Source organism: Schistocerca americana, chromosome 1, assembly GCF_021461395.2.
Source record: "Schistocerca americana isolate TAMUIC-IGC-003095 chromosome 1, iqSchAmer2.1, whole genome shotgun sequence".
Lineage (NCBI taxonomy): Eukaryota > Metazoa > Arthropoda > Insecta > Orthoptera > Acrididae > Schistocerca > Schistocerca americana.
In genome coordinates this window covers 703,853,818-703,877,764 of record NC_060119.1, presented here as the reverse complement: position 1 = coordinate 703,877,764, position 23,947 = coordinate 703,853,818, and the positions used below count along the sequence as shown (strand labels likewise).

At 39.1% G+C, this 23,947-nt stretch overlaps 1 protein-coding gene across 5 annotated transcripts in view; it reads right to left on the bottom strand.

Annotated features, from left to right (window-relative positions):
• LOC124609653 (exonuclease mut-7 homolog) overlaps window positions 1–23,947 on the bottom strand; it is a 244,638-nt gene that overhangs the window by 156,820 nt on the left and 63,871 nt on the right. For all 5 annotated transcript variants that reach the window (XR_006979496.1, XM_047140093.1, XM_047140091.1 and 2 more), the window contains exons 5-7: window positions 18,778–18,992; window positions 10,869–11,071; window positions 8,276–8,457 (exon numbers count right to left, since the gene is read on the bottom strand). Coding sequence is in view for 4 of the 5 variants with exons in the window: in XM_047140093.1 (XP_046996049.1) it covers window positions 8,276–8,457; window positions 10,869–11,071; window positions 18,778–18,992 (600 nt within the window). In the remaining variant the exon portion in view is untranslated. The remainder of the gene's footprint in view (window positions 1–8,275; window positions 8,458–10,868; window positions 11,072–18,777; window positions 18,993–23,947) is intronic.

Here is a 23,947-nt window from a genome sequence, read left to right as displayed (position 1 = left end):
GTGCCACTCCGCAGCTCACGGCACAGGCGCCCCTGCAGACCGAGAAGCCTGCCGCCATTATTTCACAGGAAGACAGCCCCAGTGGTGGTGTGCATCACTATGAACAGAGGCATACAGCACCAGGTTGACTGCACAAATACAGGTGGTTAGGTGGCTACACAGCCCCGGTCAAGAGCCTCCAAGGCAAACAAAGCCCAGCTGCAGCTAAAGTGAGCCCAGAGATGGCCCACCAGCTGGAAGGTGTAAAGCCCATGGGCGTGGATTTACAATTAGAGGTCAGCTCATCGGTACCGAAGCCCAAAGCCTCGTAGTGAGGGCTTGCAAAATGCTGTCACCCCCATCACCAGGTGTGGACCTCGCCTGTTGGCAGTCTGAGATGTCTTTGGCTAAAAATTATTGGTATTTATACAGCTTTGGCACCCACTTGTTGTGCGAAGGCACTGCTTCCAACCACATACACCAAAACAGGGCAGTAGCCAGAAGGGTGGCAACTGGCCTGCTGTTGTCGAGGTCGGCACCCCATCTGCTGCATCTTTGGTAATGCGAGTGTTGGCTCCTGTCCTGCAATGTGGAAACTGGACAGTGCTATTGCTGCATCTGATGTATCAATGTTTCGGTCCACTCTGCACCTACTGGCATCCGTGGTGCACTTGCGGCACTTGTGGCAGCTCTGCTACTTTACTTAGTACTGCTGCAAAATAGTGGCGGCACACAGAGCCACTATATCTCATCAGTGCTGCAAAATAGTGGCGGCACACAGAGCCACTATATCTCATCAGTGGAGTATCTAAAAATATAGTTTACTTCTAATATTTTCACCTTACACCTACAATATTCACTGATGAAAGTAATCTTGAACTGGGCAGAAGTAGTAGTGATACATATAGTAGGTAGAATTGGTGCACTACAGTTTTGCAAGTCACCTCCTTTTTTTGGATGAATTACATTTCCTCATGATATTCCCAATGACTCTGTATCTGGCAGTCTTCCCTTAAAAATGGTACTAGGTGGCCATTCCACTTTCTATCACCTCAGACTCTGAATCCTACATATTTTATTGTTTTCAGTGTTTCCAATGATTGATTATCAATCATGTAATCAATCTATAATGGGTCTCACCAACTGTCTACATACATACTTTTTTATGTTTAGGATCAACTACCAAACTATCAGTTTGAAAACAATGCAGCTAAAATGATAAATATTTCAACATCAGTGTATTGGAGCAATAGATAGGCACAAAAAGCAATTCATAGGTCCTAATTACAGAAGAAGTACTGACAGCAAACAGACAAATAATTGTTCAAATAAAAATGTTGTAACTAGGTATAATTACAACAGAACCAGTAGACTGAACACAACTTTATTTCATGGAAGCATTAACAACTTGAACACAGTATTTTAGTAACATTCAGCAGGAACCAATTACATACACAAAAAGCTGTAGCAATACACAGAGAGAACTAAGGCTGAGCAATTCCTGGGCTCAGACCGGGTGGCAGGCAGGAAAAAGCATCAGCTTTTGCTTGTTGATTTGTAGGGTGGAAATGAATCTCATATTTCTTCTGTGAAAGGAAAAGGGCTCAACGTGGAAAGTGATGTGCTGCTTTATCTGGTAATGACGCAGAAGGTCTCTGAGTAAGGAAACCAAAGATTTGTGATCAGTGGCCAACGATTTGGTACCATAGAGAAAAACATGGAATTTTTTCACAGCAAAGACAATGGCTAAAGCTTCCTTCTCTATCTGAGAGCACCTAGTCTGAGCAGGAGCCACCATGATGTCTATGAGTCAGTACAGTCCCCAATCCGTACAGTGAAGCGTCTGTCACAAGGATGAAGTGGAGGCCTGGTTGGTATGTCACTAAGCAGGGCGCAGATCACAACATGGTCTCATGTTTCTTTGTGATCTTAGGTCTGAAGATGTTTTGGAAATGAGCCAAAACTGGTAATCAGTAAAGAAAAATTGTGATCTTGATGTAGGATTTTTATACACATATGTGATAAATGATAGCTAATTGCATTACTAGATGATCATTCAAAATCAAAGTAAAACAAAAGAAATATAGTTCAGTGCCAGAAATGATAAAGGTCATATGTTAACAGACTTTTTGCGAAGAGGAGCAGCAAATGAGAGGTACTACGAAAATGTTTGTCCATAACACATTGTATTGAAAGAAACAGATAGAGAATGCGCTTGATAAGGACAAAATATAAATAACAATGTAACTGACCATGTTTTATTAAACAATAAGGAAATTTAGACTTACCTGTTGTAAATGGAAGTGAGGTCATTGTGATGTAACTTAAGAAGGAATATGATTTGACTAGAACCCAAATATTTAGTGACAGCAGTATGAAATGGTTTTTGAGAATGTTTCTAGATATTCTTATGTGGAAATGTAGAAAAAACTCAAAACAGGACAAAGAATAGCAACTAAAGATGTTTGTGATGCTTTTTTATAACAATGTTTTGTCAAAGTTAGCAAACTTTCTCAAGTTTTTTTAGCATTAAAGTTGCTTTTAAACTGAAAACTTGCTATAATGGTGCGCATACATGAAGGCGGAAGAGCAATGTGTTGTGCACTGAAAGAGATAGAGAATACTTTACAGTGGTTCCAGTGTGCTATCTTTTCCTATCTCACAATGCCACACAATCATTTCCCTTTTTTCTTTTTTTTTCTTTTTCTTTTACTCCAGCTGTTGCCTACCCGGATAACTGACGACATCCGGGTGAGTGGTACACCAGGCCTTTAAACTTATAAATTTTTGTTTATTTCAGAAAAAATATGCATAACAATCTATCTTGACTTCTTTTTTATAAAACTAACCACAGGCCCATATCACAAGCAAACATGAGAAAAACCAAAATACAATAACAAAAAAATTGTGGGTTTTAAACTTATTATTATTATTATTATTTCACAATCCTCATTATACTGAACCCTCAAAATATCAAATGAATTTTGCCTTCCCTAGAGATTCGATATATCGAGGTTTGACTATATAGGACAGCTGGACATCTGACAACCATACCTGTGGTATATTTGCCTGCCAGGCCACAGAGTTTTGAAGATGTGTGAACACTGCTGAATTTTGGGAGTGATATGTTCACATGAGGCTCAACCCAGATCTGACTGCTGCTAAATCTCAGTGCCCTGGATCTGTATAAACAGTATGCTTGCTGGTCCCATGCCATGAGGACCTTGTGTCAATATATTCATTCAGCAGTAAGTTTGTCCTTGTGTCACCCATAATATGTTTTGCCTCCAGCTACTGTGGCTTTTTAGCCAAAAGCTAAAATTTATAGCTGTCTTTTTGTTGTGCCTGTTTGTGACTCATCGTCTCCTCTATACAGTGAGTAGTATGCTACCCTTTTCATAATATTGTTGTTATTCCATCCTGGACTTTCCATTGCTGCATCACTGAATACATTTCATGTGTATTCACATGCCATGAGGAAATCCACTCTGACTAAATGCTGTTATTTGTTGTCACCAGTAGTTCAACTGAAGGAAGATGAAGAGACGAAACAGCTATGACCCTGCTGGAGTAGCCGTCCCTGTATCATTGAGTGACTGTAGGAAACCAAGGACAAAACTACATCAGGATGCCCACATAATTACTCAAAGTGTGCTCTACTGCAAATATGAATCCAACTGACAAATTCTCACTATATAGCGGAGATGCTGAGTCACAGGTAGGTACAACAAAAAGACTGTCAAACGGCCAAAATGGCCTTCATCAGAATTAGACAAATTACTTGTTTGACAGTCTTTTTGTTGCGCCTATCTGTGACTCAGCATCTCCGCTATATGGAAGCAGTAATCTATACTTTTCAAATGCTGCATTATTCCATACCAGATTTTCCATTGTCTGAATCCAACTGACAGTGTACTCAAGCCCAAAGTTAATATCTATGGTAGTACCTAGAATTTATCATTATATTATGCTGCAACCAAACAAAATCGAACTATCTGCTAGACAAGTGTTTTCTTTTTTCCCCCTGTGGACTGTACAAGTAACACCTACAAACAACTGCACTCTGGAGACTGAGTAGAACACCTGAGCATTAAAACCACCATTTTAACTTTTAACTATATTCTTATTAACACAGTCTTAGAAATTTTACACTGACAGGGTGTAAGGGGCGTGAACAATGTCAGATAAGTGATCACAGTGAAAAGCACTGATGTGCCACGGCCTCATGTGAGACAGTGTTCTCAGCACAGGTCAGAGTTTGAAGGGGGCCTCATTGTGGATCTCCATTTGGTCATTGGACAAATCATGCAATGTCCAGATTTGTGGAGTATTTGGCTGTGACTACGGCCTGATGGTGGACTGCTTGGGAAGTGAGAGCAGGCATACTCATAATCAATGTTCCATTAGATCACATCTGACTACCACCAGGCAAGATCAGTATATTGCGTGCAAAGCCCCTTTGTATCTGTACTTGCCACCTGAGAACAAGTAATAGATTCCCTGGAACATTCTGTGAAACCCTGCATCTTTGGCCGGAGACTTGCAGCAGCCGCACTAGGACATTACCATCCCATGCAAAGGCATAGGCCCACAATATTAATGGCTGCCTCGAAGGAAGTCAATTTCCAGCATACGCTGAGGTAGATGTGCCCATAACTACCATGATTGTAGGAAACAGTTATTAAGGATGCAATGTGTGGTGTCACTTCCTCCGTACACATGCGTAGAATATAAGTTGCTATATGATCAGTTCTTTTAGTGTGATGCAGGCAGCAGAGGTAGCTGGAAAATGCCCATGAGTAGTAAAATATGCTAGTAGCCAAATTGTTCAGTAAGTGACTTTTTTAAATAAAATCAGTCTATGTAGTAAAATGACTTCTCTCAAAATATTCATAGTGACTCTAGAATCACTTATACAATACACTTATTGACAAACAGTTGCACTTTGAATGGTGCCATGATCGGGAAGCAGAGACTGCTGATGAATGGCATCACACTGCGTTCAGCAATGAATCACAGTTCTGCACTACCCCAGATGATCACCCTCGGTTAGTAAGTTGGTGATCTGGGGAGAGGTAACAATCTTTCAATGTTTTGGAGAGGTGTTACTCCTGGCATCATGGTGTGGAGAGGTATTACAAGGCTGCTAGTGATTGGGTGAACTGGCAGCATAACATTAGCTACCGATACCCTGCATCCTCATGCCTTACCTCTCATGTGACAGTACCATGGTGTCATGTTTCAACAGCACAAGGCTCTTTCGCACACTGCACATGTGCCTAGGAACAATCCGCATGATGCTGAGGTGCTCCTGTGGTCAGTAACATTCCCAGATATGTCCCTGATAGATGTGTGCAACCAGCTCGGACTTTGATTCCATCCCAATGCCAGTATAAAGGATATGGACCATTTACAATAGTTATGGGTCAGCTTGCCTCAGGAGATAACATCATGCACCATCTTAACTCACAAAGTTTCATTTTATTTCTTCCTTCCCTTCTGTCTGAAAGCCTCACTCCCCCCCCCCCCCCCCCCCCCCCCCAACAACTGCAGTGTGTGCGCTATGGCAGCAAACTATACTGGCACTTATATTTCATTTGCATATCCGGGATTAAGTGACTGAATGAAGCCAAAAATGGATTTAAAACAGATGTAAATAAAGTAAACAAACACAGGTGAGTGCAAAATCAGTTAGAAAATAGTCTGTACATTTCAAACAACATGCAGCATTGGTTCATCGAGCAACAAACCAGACAATGTCCCTGAAAGATCCCGAGGTAGATTCCACTGCTGCTAAATTATTCTTGAATAAACAATTTGTTCTATGGACTATGAGTTTCTATTTTCTGATTAAGTGCTCCATTAGCACAACTAAATGTTCAATCCATTTTGAGTGCTCTGTTTCATGGTGCCCATTGTTCTAAACAAAATTTTGGTAAAATGGCCCTCATTTTATCTGATGCAGATATCTGATAATACCGATATCATATCAGCGCACACTCCACTGCAGAGTGAAAATCTAATTCTGGAAATAAAAGAATTTATGTAAATAACCTTTTCTTTTTGACCGTAACGTATCAGATAGCTATTAGTCCTCTCTGGAGAAGTTGCAAGATGGTCGAATGTTTCATCAAAGAATTTCCAGGTTTCTTAAGTTTGAAAGTCCAAATTTCCTTGAGCTTGCTTTTGTTGTACATGAGAGCAAGTTATACTTCACCAATTTTCAAAGCTGCAAATGACTTTTTTTTTTTAAATTTCCACATCAGTTATTAGCAATTATTCCAAATTCAGCTACGATTTATAGTTTTATCAAAGATTCTGTAAGTTGAGAAGTCTCTCTGCCACTGGAAATGTCTTCGTTACCTATGTCTCCATTTCATGCCGTACTGTGTCATTATGTGATAAACTGAAGTACATGAAAAATTCTCTCAGAAACACTGTTTGAACTATTGTCACTGGAATATGATATCAAAAAGTTTTGATGACAATGAAACATCATGTTTCAAGCAAGACATTCTTTACATTATGGTCAATGTTGACGTTAAGCATGAAACTGTCAGAATGATCACAAATTACTATTTTGAATAGGAATTAGTAAAAAAGGAATGAAAAGCTGAATATTCAATACTGAACTACAAAAGATACATATTTAAATATAGATGCATTTTATATTTTTTAATTAATTTAAAAGCCAAAAAACCACTTCTGCTTCTATATGAATGAAGAATTCACAGCTACATAAATTCTTACCCACACACCACACTCAATAGCATTCACAATCATGAACTGTCACAACCGCAATCATACATCATCACATTCACAATATTGTCTATCATCAGAGTCAAGTCATGCATTGGGAAACAGACTTTGAGCAAGGGACTTCCCAGACAAAGGGAAGATCCCTTAGGCCCGCAAGCACATTAGAAGTGGCTGTGACCGAGCAACACCGACTATAACAATTTCATGTACTTCTACGCCTTTTCTTACATGGCTCCACAACTGATTGTTTCCAAAAGATTTTAGAATAATTTGAAACAAAATTTCTCAGAAAATGTCTTTCCCCCTGTCTTTCTCAGAATTTCTGAAGTTTTCAAAATTCCATGAGATTTGTCTAACTTTTCCAGTAAATTAAATTGTCCTGATAATTTCCAATTTTCCATGTTTTTCAGGTAAGTCACCACCATATGTTGGTGATAATTCATATCAATGACTGCAAGAGTTCACTTAAATTATGTGATTTAATTAATGTGACAACACTTAACCTTTCGGTATTTTATTGCTATTATTATTATTATTATTATTATTATTATTATTATTTTATTTATTTTTTGATGATGTGAGGAAGCAGTAGTATCAGGACAATGAGGACACTTTGCATCAAGTGAAGAAATTCTAAGCTAAAATGCAGAAATTTGATGACACATACCGCAGGATATTATTACTGCCCTGAAGAAAAAAAAAAAAAAAAAACACTGGAAAATGAGTGCAAGAATACTAAAATCCTTACATACAGCCTGGAATATGTCTTGTTATCACCAATGGAAAATCTTGGATGGAACAACAACAATATGAAATATCACAGATTGCTACTAACATGAGTTCGGTCTGAGTGACCAGAGATGACATGGCCAGGTGCATGCGCATGTGTTTCTAAACCTGAAGGATGCTGTCTGACAGCTTATTATAATTTTAAATGTAGTTTAAATGAGGCTGTCTATCACTCAGCACACCCTCTACTGTTATCTACTTTACACACACCCCTCCCCACCTCTCCACTGCCTTCTGTCTAACCTCCCAACTGCACATAGCTACCATACCCTCTTTCCATTTCATCCCTGTGCGCTCCCCAACAGCACGTCACTGTCTGCCACCCCTACCCTACTATTCCTCCTCCTCCCCGCCCCAGCCTCCTACTTACCACCACCCAATCACCACTCACTTCATGCACTGGTGCTGCTGCTTGCATTGTGGCCTCAGTTGCCTGAGACTGCACTCATGTGTGTGTGTCGTGTTTGCGTGAGTGTGTATGTGTGTGGTCGTCATCTAATTCTGACGAAGGCCTCACTGGCCAAAACCTGTATTTGTGACAGTCTTTTTGTTGCACCTATCTGCAACTCAGCATCTCCACTATATGGTGAGTAGCAATTTTTCCTTTTCACAATATTGTTACAAAATATTATTGTTTTTACCAGATAAATGCTACACTAACTCAAGCTTCATTACTACAGGTAATAATTTCACAAGAAAAAATGAAAGTATGTACAAGTACCTAACATTTGTGTCTGCAAATACTCACCTAAACTATTATCTTGATATCTTTTGTGAAGTAGGAACTGCAGTGCACCTTCATTTCTCCTCTGATTGAGATTTGGGCAAATTTCTTCCGGAAGATTGTACATTTTGACTAATCTCCCCACAAGTTTGCTAAGTGGTTTGTAATGAAACTTATCCAACTTAACATCTGGTACTTTTAATTTACTGAAACACAAGGATCATCTTTTTGATGTCACTATTATTCTTGCACAAATACGGTATGAAACATTGTTACATCTAGTACAGGCTTACACTCACGATGCTACAATACTCTCAAGAAGTGATGCAATGAAACAAGTAAAAATTAAAAACTGATGTTTCCACCAAAGATTTATTATTGCCATTTCATCTGTGGACATTATTCACATACATCTTCTGTTCAAACCCACAATGCCCACCCACAATTGATTTATTTACCAAAGAATACTGGAAAATACATTTTACTAATGCCACCTACATCACACACTAACTTTATTTTCAAAGAAAAACACAAGTACTCTGACTATAGTCCGACACTACAGAATTAAAACCAGCAACAAGACCAATCGGAAAGAGTCTTGTTGTGAAACTGCAAAAAAATAGTACTGAAGATTTTTTTATGTATCAGAATTCAGTCATCAGAAAGAACAGTGATCATGATCCTGATTGTGATCATGATCATCATCATCGTCATCGTCACCACCACCACCACCACCACCACCACCACCACAACCACCATCATCATAAATTTAAATAATGTCATAAGCACAAGAACGGTCCACAACAAATTTATTTCTGTTCACAACATCACACAAAATTGTTTACCAAAATCAGGAGTGCTAATGTTATTAGGTGTCAAGAATTTAGTAACAGTATGAGATGTAGAGAAGAAATCATGCATTAACAACCCTAAGGAAGAACATCATTCACAATAAGCTTCTCTGGTCATCCCGCAATCCACTTGAAAGTCCAAAAGTCATCAACAAGCTATGTGCCAGTACATAATGCAAATAACTATTTTTTTTTGCAAAAAGGGGTGTAATAATACAGTAATGTAAGAAGATAGAGAACTATCTATTTTCTTACAAAACTGTTGTGTCTTTTGTGGCCACTTGATGAATTGCCTGTTGGCTTTTGTCTCAGGATCTTTGATTGATATTTGTTTAAAGATTTTTTGACATTTGGCCGGCATTAGTGGCTGGCAGACTGGAGTCAATCACATGCTGAGAGACTGTATGAACATGTTGTGTCAATGTCTGAGGGCATTTCCCTAGTCCTTGCCACCTTGGTTTGCACCTTGTTGCCTTCAATGAATAATCGCTGCAACATGAGAATCCACAATCTATTTATTTTCAGGCTTTCTTCTTTCTAGTTAAAACAACTGACATGTTTGTGAATTCCTATAGCTTTCCTGAATAAACAGGAATGACAACTTTTCTCCACAGGGACAACCCGCGCATCAGCAAATTTTATCATTTAGTCGGTCTCAAACAGCACATTCTCCATCACAGCTGATTCTTCTCCCTTTCTCAACCTGAAAGATCATTTATGTCCAATGATCCCAGTATTGATGAATAATCTGGTCATTTCAACACAGATGTACATGATATATTCCTGACATTGTAAGCAGGTTCCTTCTATTGTTTGCCAATGTGATGCAGTCTCCGATCTTGTTCCATTTTCTTTATATATTAAAAAAGATGCTGCAACTTACAAAACAAGAAAGCGCTGGTAGATAGACACAATAAAAAACACACAAACACACACACAAACTTCAAGCTTTCGCAACCCACAGTTGCTTCATCAGGAAAGAGGGAAAGAGAGGGAAAGACGAAAGGATGTGGGTTTTAAGGGAGAGGTTAAGGAGTCATCCCAATCCCAGGAGCAGAAAGACTTACCTTAGGGGGAAAAAGGGACAGGTATACACTCGCGCACACACACACACATATCCATCCGCACATATACAGGCACAAGCCTGCCCAAACTCTTTGCCTTTACATATGTCTGTTCGTGCCTGTATATGTGTGGATGGATATGTGTGTGTGTGCGCAGGCGCGCACGAGTGTATATCTCTCATTTGGTAAGTCGCAGCATCTTTTTTAATATATTTTTCCCATGTGGAATGTTTCTTTCTATTATATTACAAAATGTGGATCTGAATTCAGTGATTTTGTCTTCATGATCTACTGACTAATACAAAGATCTGCATATGTAAATGAAGTATTAACAGGAGAAAGTGTGCAGTGTTTTCAGTAGATATTCAATCAAATTCAAATAATAAATTACAAACATTTGTCCTTTATACAGCCTTGTGAACGACACAATGTATGTATCACGAGGCAAGTTTTTCAGTAGTGGTTTTTCTTAAACTACTATTTTGCACCAATGACAGCACTATCACAAATAAAGTGCCACTGCAGATAATGGAGATGGAAATGGGGTTATCTAAGGTCTGATAAAATCAAACTACATACCAACTCTAATTGCACACAACTTCACTTTTAATTAATCTCAAGGATTCAAATATTTTTGCTCTGTTCAAAAGCAGCACAATAGTTTGAGTTATCAGTATCAAAGACAAAAATTTAAATACCTACACAGCTATTGAATCCACTTCATTTCTGAGTGCTCTCTTTTCCAAGAGTTTGTCAAGGAATATTACTACTTTTTTCTGGTGTGGAACAGAACCTGACAAAAATTCTTCAGCAATTGACATTTTATCTTGAAGTGCTAGTGGAATAATGAAGTCTTCTATTGCAAAATAATCATGCAATTTCAGAAGTGTTGCACTCTGGCAAGCCTGAAAATTTGAGGTTATTCAGTAAAACAGTACAACTGTAAATCATATGAAGTTTGAAGATCCTGGGTAGATAATAAACAATGGAAAGAGTCATAATAACAACTCACCACATAATGGAGACAGTGAGAGCTTAGTAACTGAAACATGTTGACTCAGCTCACAAACTTTTATTCTTCTTCAGGACACATGCACATATACAACTCAATGTGTGCTCTGAAGGAGAACAAAAGTGATGAGCAGAGCTACCATGGCATAGTTCTTGCTCGTACTGCCTATCTATGGCATAATGCCTTCTCTGTATGGTTACCTCTTGTCTTTTCTGATTAGATTATTAAAACTGGACACAATTTTTGCACCAATGTAGGAAGAAGACGTACACTGTTTGTTAACCTAAAATATTCATTGAAAATAAAAATACTACAGTCTGTAAAGGAATATGGATTACTACTAACAATTTTGCAACAGAGCTGCTGGAAAGGACTTACTTCTGACAGAAAAATATTTAGTATTGTTGAGACATACACACAAAAAGATACATACACTGTTCTAGCTTTCCGAACTATTACTTCCTTGCCCAGGGGCCGGAAAGGGATGGATTAGGGGAGGTTAAAAAGGAAGGGTAGTCCACTCAGATCCTGGGGTGAGAGGAACCCATCTGTTGTGATGAAGAAGGGAGACCAAGATTAAGGGGGAGGCCACAGAGAATAGGTCAGAGATAGTACGCTAGTTAGAACTAAGTTACCTTCACACCACAGAAGCGATGACTACCGAGTATGAAGTAAGGGTGGATTAGAGCATAAGAAATTAATAATCCAATCAAGAACAAAGACGGGAAACATTATTAAAAAAAAGAGGTCACCCAGAACTGCGGGACGGGGGAGGCTTATCGGACAGGTAGAGAAGGAAAGACTTCCTTCTTTTTCTATCCAGCAAGTATCCTGTGACCCAAAGTTGTGAGTGATTTTTCCAAACTCTCTCCATTTCCTAAATCTTGCCAGTCCTCTTTCCTCATCCCTCTTCTTCCCCCTTCAGCCCTTCTCCACAAGAAGGAGCCACTGGCACTGACAGCTTGCACATTTCCTTAACCTATAGACATGCGTGTTGTTCTGCTGCTGCTTGGCACAGGGAGATTTTTTTTTTATCTATCCAGTTCCATTATGTTTTCAAAAATTGATTACAGTCGTTGTTTTGCCCTTCCCACAATATTTTCTATGAGATGGTTTCAATTGAAGTTGTTCACAGTTGTAATCCCTACATATTTAGTTGAACTGGCAACATTTAAATTTGTGTGATTTATCATGTAACCAAAATTTATTGGATTTTCTCATGCGGAGGACCTCCACTTTTTTTGTTTAGTGCCAATTGTCACGTCTTGTGCCAGAATGATAGTAAGTAAAGCAGTCATCAATCATAAAACCATTCTTTTCATGACACTTACATTCAATTTAAATCATCTTTCAAGACCTTTGCCATTTCCAATAGGATTACTAAGTTACTGGCAAACCTCAAAGTTTTTATTTATTTTCCTTGAAATTTAATGCCCTATACCAACTTCTCTCTGGTTCCTTTACTGCTTACTCAATGTAAAGATCAATATGGGGGATACACTACAATCCCATCTCCTTTCATGCCCCTTGACTCTCATAACTGCAGTGTGGTTTTTGTAAGAGTTGTAGATAACCATTTGCTCAGTGTATTTTATCCAAGCTACTTTCAAAATTTAACTCTGTCAAACAACTTCTCCATCTACGAATGCAATAAACAAAGATTTGCCTTTCTGCAGTTTCACTTCTAAGTTAAGTCGTAGGGTCAGTGTCACGCGTGTTCCTAGTTTTTTTCAGAATCCAAATTGATCTCCTCCGAGGTCAGCTCCTTCCAGTCTTTCCATTCTTCTGTTATTAGTTCACATTTAAGTATTCGCAACTAAACTTATTACACTCATCATGCTGTAATATTAATGTCTATCAGCACCTGCTTCCTTTGGAGTTTGATTTATTTCATTATTGATACACCCATCTTCAGTAGAGGTATTTATTTCTGTTTTAAGAGCTTGGAGATCTTGTGGTCTCAGACTATAGTTACTGCTCTGCAGAGCATATCTTAGTGTGTGTTTCATGTTGTTATTCCTCATTATATTTCGTGTCACTGTGTGGCAATTTTCTCTCTTGCAGGGGTCTGTTAATACTTTCTAACTTAATCCTGAATGCTTAGTTTGTATTTTTTGAGATTTTATATAAGTTTTTTAACACAGTACAATATGACTAGGGATTGCACTTGTTGTGGGCATGTAAAAGGAGAACTGGCTGCTGTGACAGCGGGGCGGAGGTGATGAGACCTGCGACACCTCTGGTGCTGTTGGAATCGCCCTGTGACCTGGTTGTTCCTGCGTCTTCTGATAAGCAACATCTGACAGGTACGCCCTCACTTGAGAGTGACTGGCAGACAGCGGTGGGTTCATGTGTCACTGAGTGGAAGGTAAAAGAGGAAACAGGCCACATGGCTGGCTTCTTACACCTTGGCAACATGTATGAGGTTCTACCCAGTGCTGATAATACATTACTTCTGAACCAGTATGGCATGCCTCTACTGTTTGGCCAGCAGCTAATTTTCCTGCACTGTTCAGACAAGTGCAGAAGACAGGTACACTAATCATTAGAAGCTCCAACATAGGCCAGGAAATGGAGCACCTAGGGGGATATACCATGCAGGGTAGAAAGAACACTAGTGTGTACTCAGTATGTTTGCCGGGGGTCTCATCCACGATGGGGAGGAGGTGGCCCTGCCGCCAGCTGCTGAGCTGACTGGGTGCAATCAGCTGCAAATAGTGGCACATATCAACACAAGCAGCACATGCTACTTAGGTTCTGAGGTCAGCCTTGGATCCTTTCAGGAGGTGGCCGATTTGGTGAAGGTAACTAATATCGCAAGCAGGATGCACGCTAAGCTGACTATCTGTAGCATCATACCCAGAATTGGTCAGAATCCTCTGGTTTGGAGGAGAGTGGAAGGTCTAAACCAGAGACTCGGATGACTCTGTAATGGCACTGGATGCAAATTTTTCAACCTCAGCTATCGAGTGCAGAGTTTTAGGGTTCCTCTTAATAAGTAAGGTGTGTACTATAAGCAGGAACTAGCTACTAGGGTACTGGAGTATGTGTGATGTGTACATATGGGTTTTTTAGGTTACAGAGAGACCCTTTGGGATCAGACACGAAATGCCTGCCAAAATAGAAGTTACATCAGCCACAATGACCTCAGAGAATGCTCACTATGGCAGATCAGAGAGAAATAATGGTAATATGATATTAGTAAACTGCAGGAGCATCCAAGAAAAAGTTCTATGATTAGTATCACTTATTGAAGGTCATAATTCCCAGATAGTAGTAGGATCAGAAAGTTGGTTGCAACAAAATCTCAAGTTCAGATTGGAATATTTATAGTAAGGATAGGCTAGTCATCACTGGTGGTAGCATATTTGTTGCAGTAAAGAACTCAATAATACTTAGTGAGGTTATCACAGATTCTGAATGTAAATTAATCTGGCTGAAGTTAAGCACCAAACAATGGTAAAAAAAGGTAATCAAATGCTTTTATAGACCACCAGTGTCAGGAGCCATAGTGATAGAGCTTCAGAGAGAACTTGCAGAATATCATTAATAATTTTCCTGATCATGCTGTTGTAACAGGGTTGACCAATTTGTCAGTCATGCTATTGAACAGTTTGAGAACTAATGTAAAGGTAACATTTTAGACCACCTAGCAACAAACAGATCTGAACTTATCTAATCAGTTAATGTAAAGGAAGGTACCAGCAACTATGACTACAGGTTTTACAGAGAATGTTAAGAAAAGTAGGAAGATATTTTTTGTTCAGTAAGAGTGACATGACACAAATTGTAGAGCATCTGAGAACACAACAATAAATTTTCAGTGATGAAAATGAAGATGTGGAGCACACATGGAAAAAATTCAAAAGCATTGTTGAATATGCCTCAAGACAAGCAAGCATGCTTCGAGCAAGTTCTTAAGCAGTGGGAAAGACCCACCATGGTTTAACAGCAATGCTAGAAAACACTTATGTAAACAAAGAGAGCTTCATCACGGATTGAAGAGAAATCAAAGCTTAGGTGACAAACAAAATCTGAATGAAGGAAAGATATGTGTAACGAGAACAATGAGAGAAGTGTTCAATCACTTTGATAGTACAACTTTTTCAACTAATCTTAGTAAAAACACTAAGAGGTTTTTGTCTTGTGTAAAATCAGTAAGTGGTTCTAAATCCTCTATTCATTCACTCAGTGAACATACCAGCACCAAAATGGAAGATAACAGAGAGAAGGCCAAATTACTGAATTCGGTCTCCCAAAATTGTTTCACAGCAGATGTTTATAACATAGTCCCTCCTTTCAATCACTGTACAAAAATAAAAACTGGAGATATTGAGATAACTGACCATTGGGTAGAAAAGCAACTCCAATCACTTAGTAATGGAGAGGCATCTGGACCAGATGAGATACCTATAAGATTCTACTATGTGAAAGAACTTGTTCCCCTTCTAGCAGCAGTTTATCAGAAATCACTGGAACAATGAAGGGTACCAAATGACTGGAAAAAGTGCACATCATTCCTGTTTTCAAGAAAGGCAGTAGGACAGGCACACATAATTATAGCCCTATATCATTGATGTCAATCTATTGAAGAATTATGGACCATGTTCTATGCTAAAGAATTATGACGTTTTCGGAGAATGAAAATCTCCTCTACAAAAGTCAAAATAGATTCTGCAAACAGAGATCTGTACAGACAGAGATCTGTGAAACTCAGCTAGCTCTGTACCTCCACAAGATCCATAGTACTGTAGACAATGGCACTCAGATTGATGCCGTGTTCTTTGACTTCAGGAAGGCATTTGACACCATTCCACAGAGCTTGCTCATATATTGGATCAGATTTGCTACTAGATTCAAGATCTCCTTGCAGATAGAACTAAACGTCACTCTTAACAGAACAAAATCAGCTGATGCAAAGGTAATTTCCGGAGTACACCCAAGAAGTGTGATAGGGCCGTTACTGTTTACAATGTATATTAATGATCTAGCAGAAAGCATCAGCTCTTTAAGACTGTTCGCAAATGATGTGGTTATCTATAGGAAAGTAGCAATGCCAGGAGACAGCATCAGTTTGAAGAATGACCAGCACAGGATTGACAAACAGCACAGGTTCTGGCAGTTAAACCTGAACACAAATAAATGTAATATATTGCAGGTACAAAGGAAAAGAAATCCACTACTGTACAACTACACCATTGATGATTATGGTATCTACCATAAATATATCTATGAAAACTATACAGAGCGACCTTAAGTGAAATGACCACATAAAACAAATAGTAGGAAAAGCAGATCCCAGACAGCTTCAAAGAAAGAATCTTTAAGGAAATGTAACTCATCCACGAAGGAAGCAGCTTATAAGGTGTTTGTTTGACCAATTCTCAAGTGTTGTTCATCAATATGGGAACTTTACAAGGTAGGACTGTTAGAAGATATAGAGAAGATCCAACGAAGAGCGGTGCATTTCCGGGTGGAATCATTTAATCGGCACAAGAGCGTTACGGAGATGCATAACAAACTCCAATAACACATGTTACAAGACAGATGTGCTGCATCATGGAGAGGTTTACTATTAAAATTTTGGGAGAGCACTTTCTGAGAAAAATTAGAGAACATATAACTTCTTTTAACATAAAGCTCAAGAAATGACCAGAATAAGAGAATTTGAGAAATTAGACTAATACAGAGGGTTACTGAAAATACTTCTTCCCATGCATCATTTGTGAGTGGGACAGGGTATGTGGGTTAATTTAGTGGTACCAGATGTATCCTCCACCACAAACCGTTAGGTGGCTTATGGAGTATGATTTAGAAGCAGATAGATACCTCTGGTAGTCAGAGGTTATTTCATCCTTCTCATATATTCCGCAAACCAAGTGGAATTATTTTGTCATTGTTGTTTTGTGCAAGGATCTCAGTACTTCTGAGGGAAGATCATCTACTTCAAGTGTCTAAGTGGGTACAATTGCAGTGTATTAGAGTATCAAAAGATAAATGTTAAATTATGAGGACTGGCTGGTCAGAACTTACCTTCAGGAGGCACAATTTCAATACTCCCAAATGCTATAATAAAAGCAGAAAAAACTATTCCTATCTTTCAGAACTGTTAGTTTCATTAACAAAGGCGAAAGAGGGTTATATTTGTAAGAGTTGTGAAGGGAGGGCAGGTCACTAAGACCCCAAGATGAGAGGGATCCACCTGTTTTTCAATGAGTAGAGACAAAAATGAAGAGGAGAGAAGAAAATTAAAGTTCGTACATCAAGCACTGCAGCAACTTCAATCCAGAGTTGATAGGACAGTGAGAAGTGAAGAAAGACTCAGAGGAGAAACGATAAATGGAATGAACAGTGAAATTAGGAACTACGAGGAAAATAGAAAAAAAAGAAAGGAAAAGAAACAATGAAGAGGGAGGATAGGCAAAGACATAAGCAAAATTTACAATGGAAACATGCAAATACATAAATAAGTAGGGTAGGGAGTTTGTTCGGGAAGGTTAATACTGGGAGGATGACTGGGTGTGAATATGCTGGAGAGCAAGTTCCCACCTCAGCATTCAGGGAAAATAATGCTGGGAGAGAGAATCCAAATAACCCATGTAGTGCAACATGCACACAGGATCCTTTGAATCTTTCAGTAAACCATGCTCAGCAACTGGGTACAGGGTGTCCCTTAGACAGGCAGCTCTTCTGTATGCTTCATGCAGTTGGTCAATTTAGTGGTAGTGATTCATATATATAAAAAAAAATCCAATTCACCCACATTTGTGAACAACATATGTAATTTCATCTGTTACTCTGCCTTTGATGATGTAGAATTTGCCAATGGTGCAGCTGGATTAAGTAGTAGTTGGTTGGTGCATTGGGCATGTTTCACAGCAGGAACAATTGGAGAGGTAGGATTCTTTGGGTGTGGGTACTGGCCTTGGAACATCATTCAGTCTGACGAGGATGTTATAGGTTGCAGGTGGGCAATGTAGCTTAAGTGTGTGGTATGGGAAAAATATAAAGAGAGAGGTAATCTCATTTCAGAGCTTGACTTGAGAAAACCATAGTCTTGGCAAAGTAATCTGATGAGACAATAGAAGTGTCAGTGGCAATATTGTGTGATAAGAAGGGTACTTCCGGATCCCCAACCATTCCAGAGAAATATTTTCTTTCAAATGGCTTAGCCTTTATTCCTACACTGAAATGCAGTCACACTGTCCTATTTAAAGTTATCTTCTCATTCACCCAAAACTCCAATCGGTTCATCGTTAAAGAAAAAAATACACGAGCACGCCCTACTCACCTATTTAATATATTCCTCCAAGAGGCAGGAATCAACAGAATTGAATGGCATGAAGTATTTGACTGCACAAGTTTCCACAAATTTACTATTAATTTGTATTAAAGTCAAAGGAAGACATTTTGAAGATGTAACCGAAAGAAACTGTATCACTGTACTGGCAGTACCAGCATGAAACGAAGCAAATTTTTATACATGTTCACATAGGCTTTTCCGTTTGCTTCTATGTTTTCTATGTACATGACAGGAACACCTCTCACACTAAAAATCATTCTGTATACAATAGAAAAAATTAAAAAATACTAAGTTACCTCTTTGTACAGTCGTTTTGAAACCATTTTCATGATTTCATCATAAAAAATTTCACTATCTTGGGCCATTTCATATGTAGCATATACAAGTTTAACCAACTTGTGATTTCTTTGCATTTGCACAGCTAAAAATGCTTCAAATTTCAATTCTCTTGTTAAACAAGCATCCAGGTACTGCCTATGATTATCCAACCATACAGAAAATTCTTCCATTACTGAAAATAAAGCAATCCACATTACATATGACAAAATAACAAAGTTTGTTGCTTATTGTTTAGTGATTTCACATTAACATTAAAAAGGCCTTTCAAGAAATATATGATGAGTGAAAGCAATCTTGGGTACGCAGCTAGGTTCAAGTGTCTTGTTAGCAGATGGTGGTACTGATTTGTCAGGATGGTGCCTATATACTGCGGATGCACCATCGCCAGGTACGGGGTTTTATTTCAGTCATATTGTACCAGAGAGATGCACACACACACATCACTGGTACATGTATGTGTGCCCTCACACACACACACACACACACACACACACACACACACACCTGACTGCATTCCCAGGAACTGGTTTTGCAGTTGCAACACTGCAAAAACATGAGAATTTACATCAGTATGTGAGGAATGTAACAATAAAAAATCTGGATAGTGTGTTCTTCCAATGAGCCACAAAGTAATCCTAGAAATAAACGTGATTCAAATATGTGTCCTTTTCTTTGAATGTTTGAGACACTTCTATCAATCTCAATGTCCTCAACTGACACCCTCAATGTTATCAACAGTTGTTTTCACTCCACTCTCACTTACACCACAAAGAGGAAGAAGAAGAAGAAGAAGAAACATTGTCATAAGTTCTTACTAAACGATGTAAATCATTCAAATTGCAAATGTGGTTGGAACAATTCTTCCTCTACACACGTATCTAAGAATGCTGTCATCTCCCCCACTCCCTCTTTACTAGTTGATTAATGAATCCCAAGCAATGGTAACATTTTTTCATCAAGATCCTGTGGAAGGAGAGGTAAAAGCAGTCAGACATCCACACAAGGCTCTAGAATGCACAGAGAGGTTATACTTTAGGCAAGAGTAATAAGTACTAGTGGATAAGAAAAGTTTACCAAAGGGGAACCCAGCATTAACAATAAACAATGTATAGGAGTAAACAATCAATCAATTGAGTTTGATGTATGTTCCATGAAATTTCTGGTTATTCAATGCTCACATTTTTATATGTTGCTTTTTCTTTCCTCAACAAAAATTTATTATAATTATACGTAAAATTAGCATCGATAATTATATGTAAAATTAGCATTGATAATTATATGTAAAATTAGTGTTGATAATTATATGTGGGTATTAATTTCATCTACATAACTGGTAACCACAACACAGAGTAGTTTCAATCCCACAAGTATTTTACGCAACCCACGATATATGATTTTGTCATGGGAGGATGTGTATAAACTTTTGATGCCACGCAGCACCTTCAGAAAGAGGTAAAGTTTTGGAGCTCCTCACTGCAATAAATGAATGAAGAAACACAAGTAATTCCAACCTTGGATAAATTGCATTCCAACCTCTGATAAATTGCAATCATCTGCACGATATACACCCGCTACGCCAGGTAGTGACATCAAATAGACTTAACAAGGTTATCATTGAAAGTAAAATCCTTTAGGTTGTTAGGCCACATCATCATATTTCTTCTATATTATTGTCTGCAGAGGTGGCTTCCTGGATGCTGTTCGTATTGCCCGCACTCTGCGGCTGCACATTCACTTCCTTGATGGTGGGGATTCACGAAACCAGAAGCCTATAGCCATCCTCTCTATTGATCTTCATCTCCCAGTACCTACTGCAACCTACATCCTTCTGAATCTGCTTAGTGTATTCATCTCTTGGTCTCCCTCTACGATTTTTACCCTCCACGCTGCCCTCCAATGCTAAATTTGTGATCCCTTGATGCCTCAACACATGTCCTACCAACCGACCCCTTCTTCTAGTCAAGTTGTGTCACAAACTTCTCTTCTCCCCAATCCTATTCAATACCTCCTCATTAGTTACGTGATCTACCCACCTTATCTTCAGCATTCTCCTGTAGCACCACATTTCGAAAGCTTCTATTCTCTTCTTGTCCAAACTAGTTATCGTCCATGTTTCACTTCCATACATGGCTACACTCCATACAAATACTTTCAGAAACGACTTCCTGACACTTAAATCTATACTCGATGTTAACAAATTTCTATTCTTCAGAAACGATTTCCTTGCCATTGCCAGTCTACATTTTATATCCTCTCTACTTTGACCATCATCAGTTATTTTACTCCCTAAATAGCAAAACTCCTTTACTACTTTAAGTGTCTCATTTCCTAATCTAATTCCCTCGGCATCACCCGATTTAATTTGACTACATTCCATTATCCTCATTTTGCTTTTGTTGATGTTCATCTTATATCCTCCTTTAAAGACACTGTCCATTCCGTTCAACTGCTCTTCCAAGTCCTTTGCTGTCTCTGACAGAATTACAATGTCATCGGCGAACCTCAAAGTTTTTACTTCTTCTCCATGAATTTTAATACCTACTCCGAATTTTTCTTTTGTTTCCTTTACTGCTTGCTCAATATACAGATTGAATAACATCGGGGAGAGGCTACAACCCTGTCTCACTCCTTTCTCAACCACTGCTTCCCTTTCATGCCCCTCGACTCTGGTAACTGCCATCTGATTTCTGTACAAATTGTAAATAGCCTTTCGCTCCCTGTATTTTATACCTGCCACCTTCAGAATTTGAAAGAGAGTATTCCAGTTAACATTGTCAAAAGCTTTCTCTAAGTCTACAAATGCTAGAAACGTAGGTTTGCCTTTTCTTAATCTTTCTTCTAAGATAAGTCGTAAGGTTAGTATTGCCTCACGTGTTCCAACATTTCTACGGAATCCAAACTGATCTTCCCCGAGGTCCGCTTCTACCAGTTTTTCCATTCGTCTGTAATGAATTCGCGTTAGTATTTTGCAGCTGTGACTTATTAAACTGATAGTTCGGTAATTTTCACATCTGTCAACACCTGCTTTCTTTGGGATTGGAATTATTATATTCTTCTTGAAGTCTGAGGGTATTTCGCCTGTCTCATACATCTTGCTCACCAGATGGTAGAGTTTTGTCAGGACTGGCTCTCCCAAGGCTGCCAGTAGTTCTAATGGAATGCTGTCTACTCCTGGAGCTTTGTTTCGACTCAGATCTTTCAGTGCTATTTCAAACTCTTCACGCAGTATCTTATCTCCCATTTCGTCTTCATCTACATCCTCTTCCATTTCCATAATATTGTCCTCAAGTACCTTGCCCTTGTATAAACCCTCTATACACTCCTTCCACATTTCTGCCTTCCCTTCTTTGCTTAGAACTGGGTTGCCATCTGAGCTCTTGATATTCATACAAATGGTTCTCTTCTCTCCAAAGGTCTCTCTAATTTTCCTGTAGGCAGTATCTATCTTACCCCTAGTGAGACAAGCCTCTACATCCTTACATTTGTCCTCCAGCCATCCTTGCTTAGCCATTTTGCACTTCCTGTCGATCTCATTTTTGAGACGTTTGTATTCCTTTTTGCCTGCTTCATTTACTGCACTTTTATATTTTCTCCTTTCATCAATTAAATTCAATATTTCTTCTGTTACCCAAGGATTTCTATTAGCCCTCGCCCTTTTACCTACTTGATCGTCTGCTGCCTTCACTACTACATCTCTCAGAGCTACCCATTCTTCTTCTACTGTATTTCTTTCCCCCATTCCTGTCAATTGTTCCCTTATGCTCTCCTTGAAACTCTCTACAACCTCTGGTTCTTTCAGTTTATCCAGGTCCCATCTCCTTAGATTCCCACCTTTTTGCAGTTTCTTCAGTTTCAATCTGCAGTTCATAACCAATAGATTGTGGTCAGAATCCACATCTGCCCCTGGAAATGTCTTACAATTTAAAACCTGGTTCCTAAATCTGTCTTGCCATTATACAATCTATCTGATACCTTTTAGTATCTCCAGGATTCTTCCAGGTATACAACCTTCTTTTATGATTCTTGAACCAAGTGATAGCTATGATTAAGTTATGCTCTGTGGAAAATTCTACAAAGCGGCTTCCTCTTTCATTTCTTCCCCCCAATCCATATTCACCTACTATGTTTCCTTCTCTCCCTTTTCCTACTGACGAATTCCAGTCACCCATGACTATTAAATTTTCATCTCCCTTCACTACCTGAATAATTTCTTTTATCTTGTCATACATTTCATCTATTTCTTCATCATCTGCAGAGCTAGTTGGTATATAAACTTGTACTACTGTAGTAGGGATGGGCTTTGTGTCTATCTTGGCCACAATAATGCGTTCACTATGCTGTTTGTAGTAGCTAACCCACACTCCTATTTTTTTATTCATTATTAAACCTACTCCTGCATTACCCCTATTTGATTTTGTATTTATAACCCTGTAATCACCTGACCAAAAGTCTTGTTCCTCCTGCCACCGAACTTCACTAATTCCCACTATATCTAACTTTAACTTATCCATTTCCCTTTTTAAATTTTCTAATCTATCTGCCCGATTAAGGGATCTGAAATTCCATGCTCCGATACGTAGAACGCCAGTTTTCTTTCTCCTGATAACGACGCCCTCTTGAGTAGTCCCGGCTCGGAGATCCGAATGGGGGACTATTTTACCTCCGGAATATTTTACCCAAGAGGACACCATGATCATTTAATCATACAGTTAAGCTGCATGTCCTCGGGAAAAATTACGGCTGTAGTTTCCCCTTGCTTTCAGCTGTTCGTAGTACCAGCACAGCAAGGCCGTTTTGGTTGGTGTTACAAGGCCAGATCAGTCAATCATCCAGACTGTTGCCCCTGCAACTACTGAAAAGGCTGCTGCCCCTCTTCAGGAACCACATGTTTGTCTGGCCTCTCAACAGATACCCCTCCATTGTGGTTGCACCTACGGTACGGCCATCTGTATCGCTGAGGCACGCAAGCCTCCCCACCAACGGCAAGGTCCATGGTTTATTGGGGTGGGGGTGGGGGGGGGGGGGGGGGGGGTAGGTTCTTTAATAATCCTCCTCGTTTTAACTATATAAACTTTGCCCACAGTGCGGAGGTAATCAGGTGCATCTGTTCTGCTTCAGAAAAAGTCT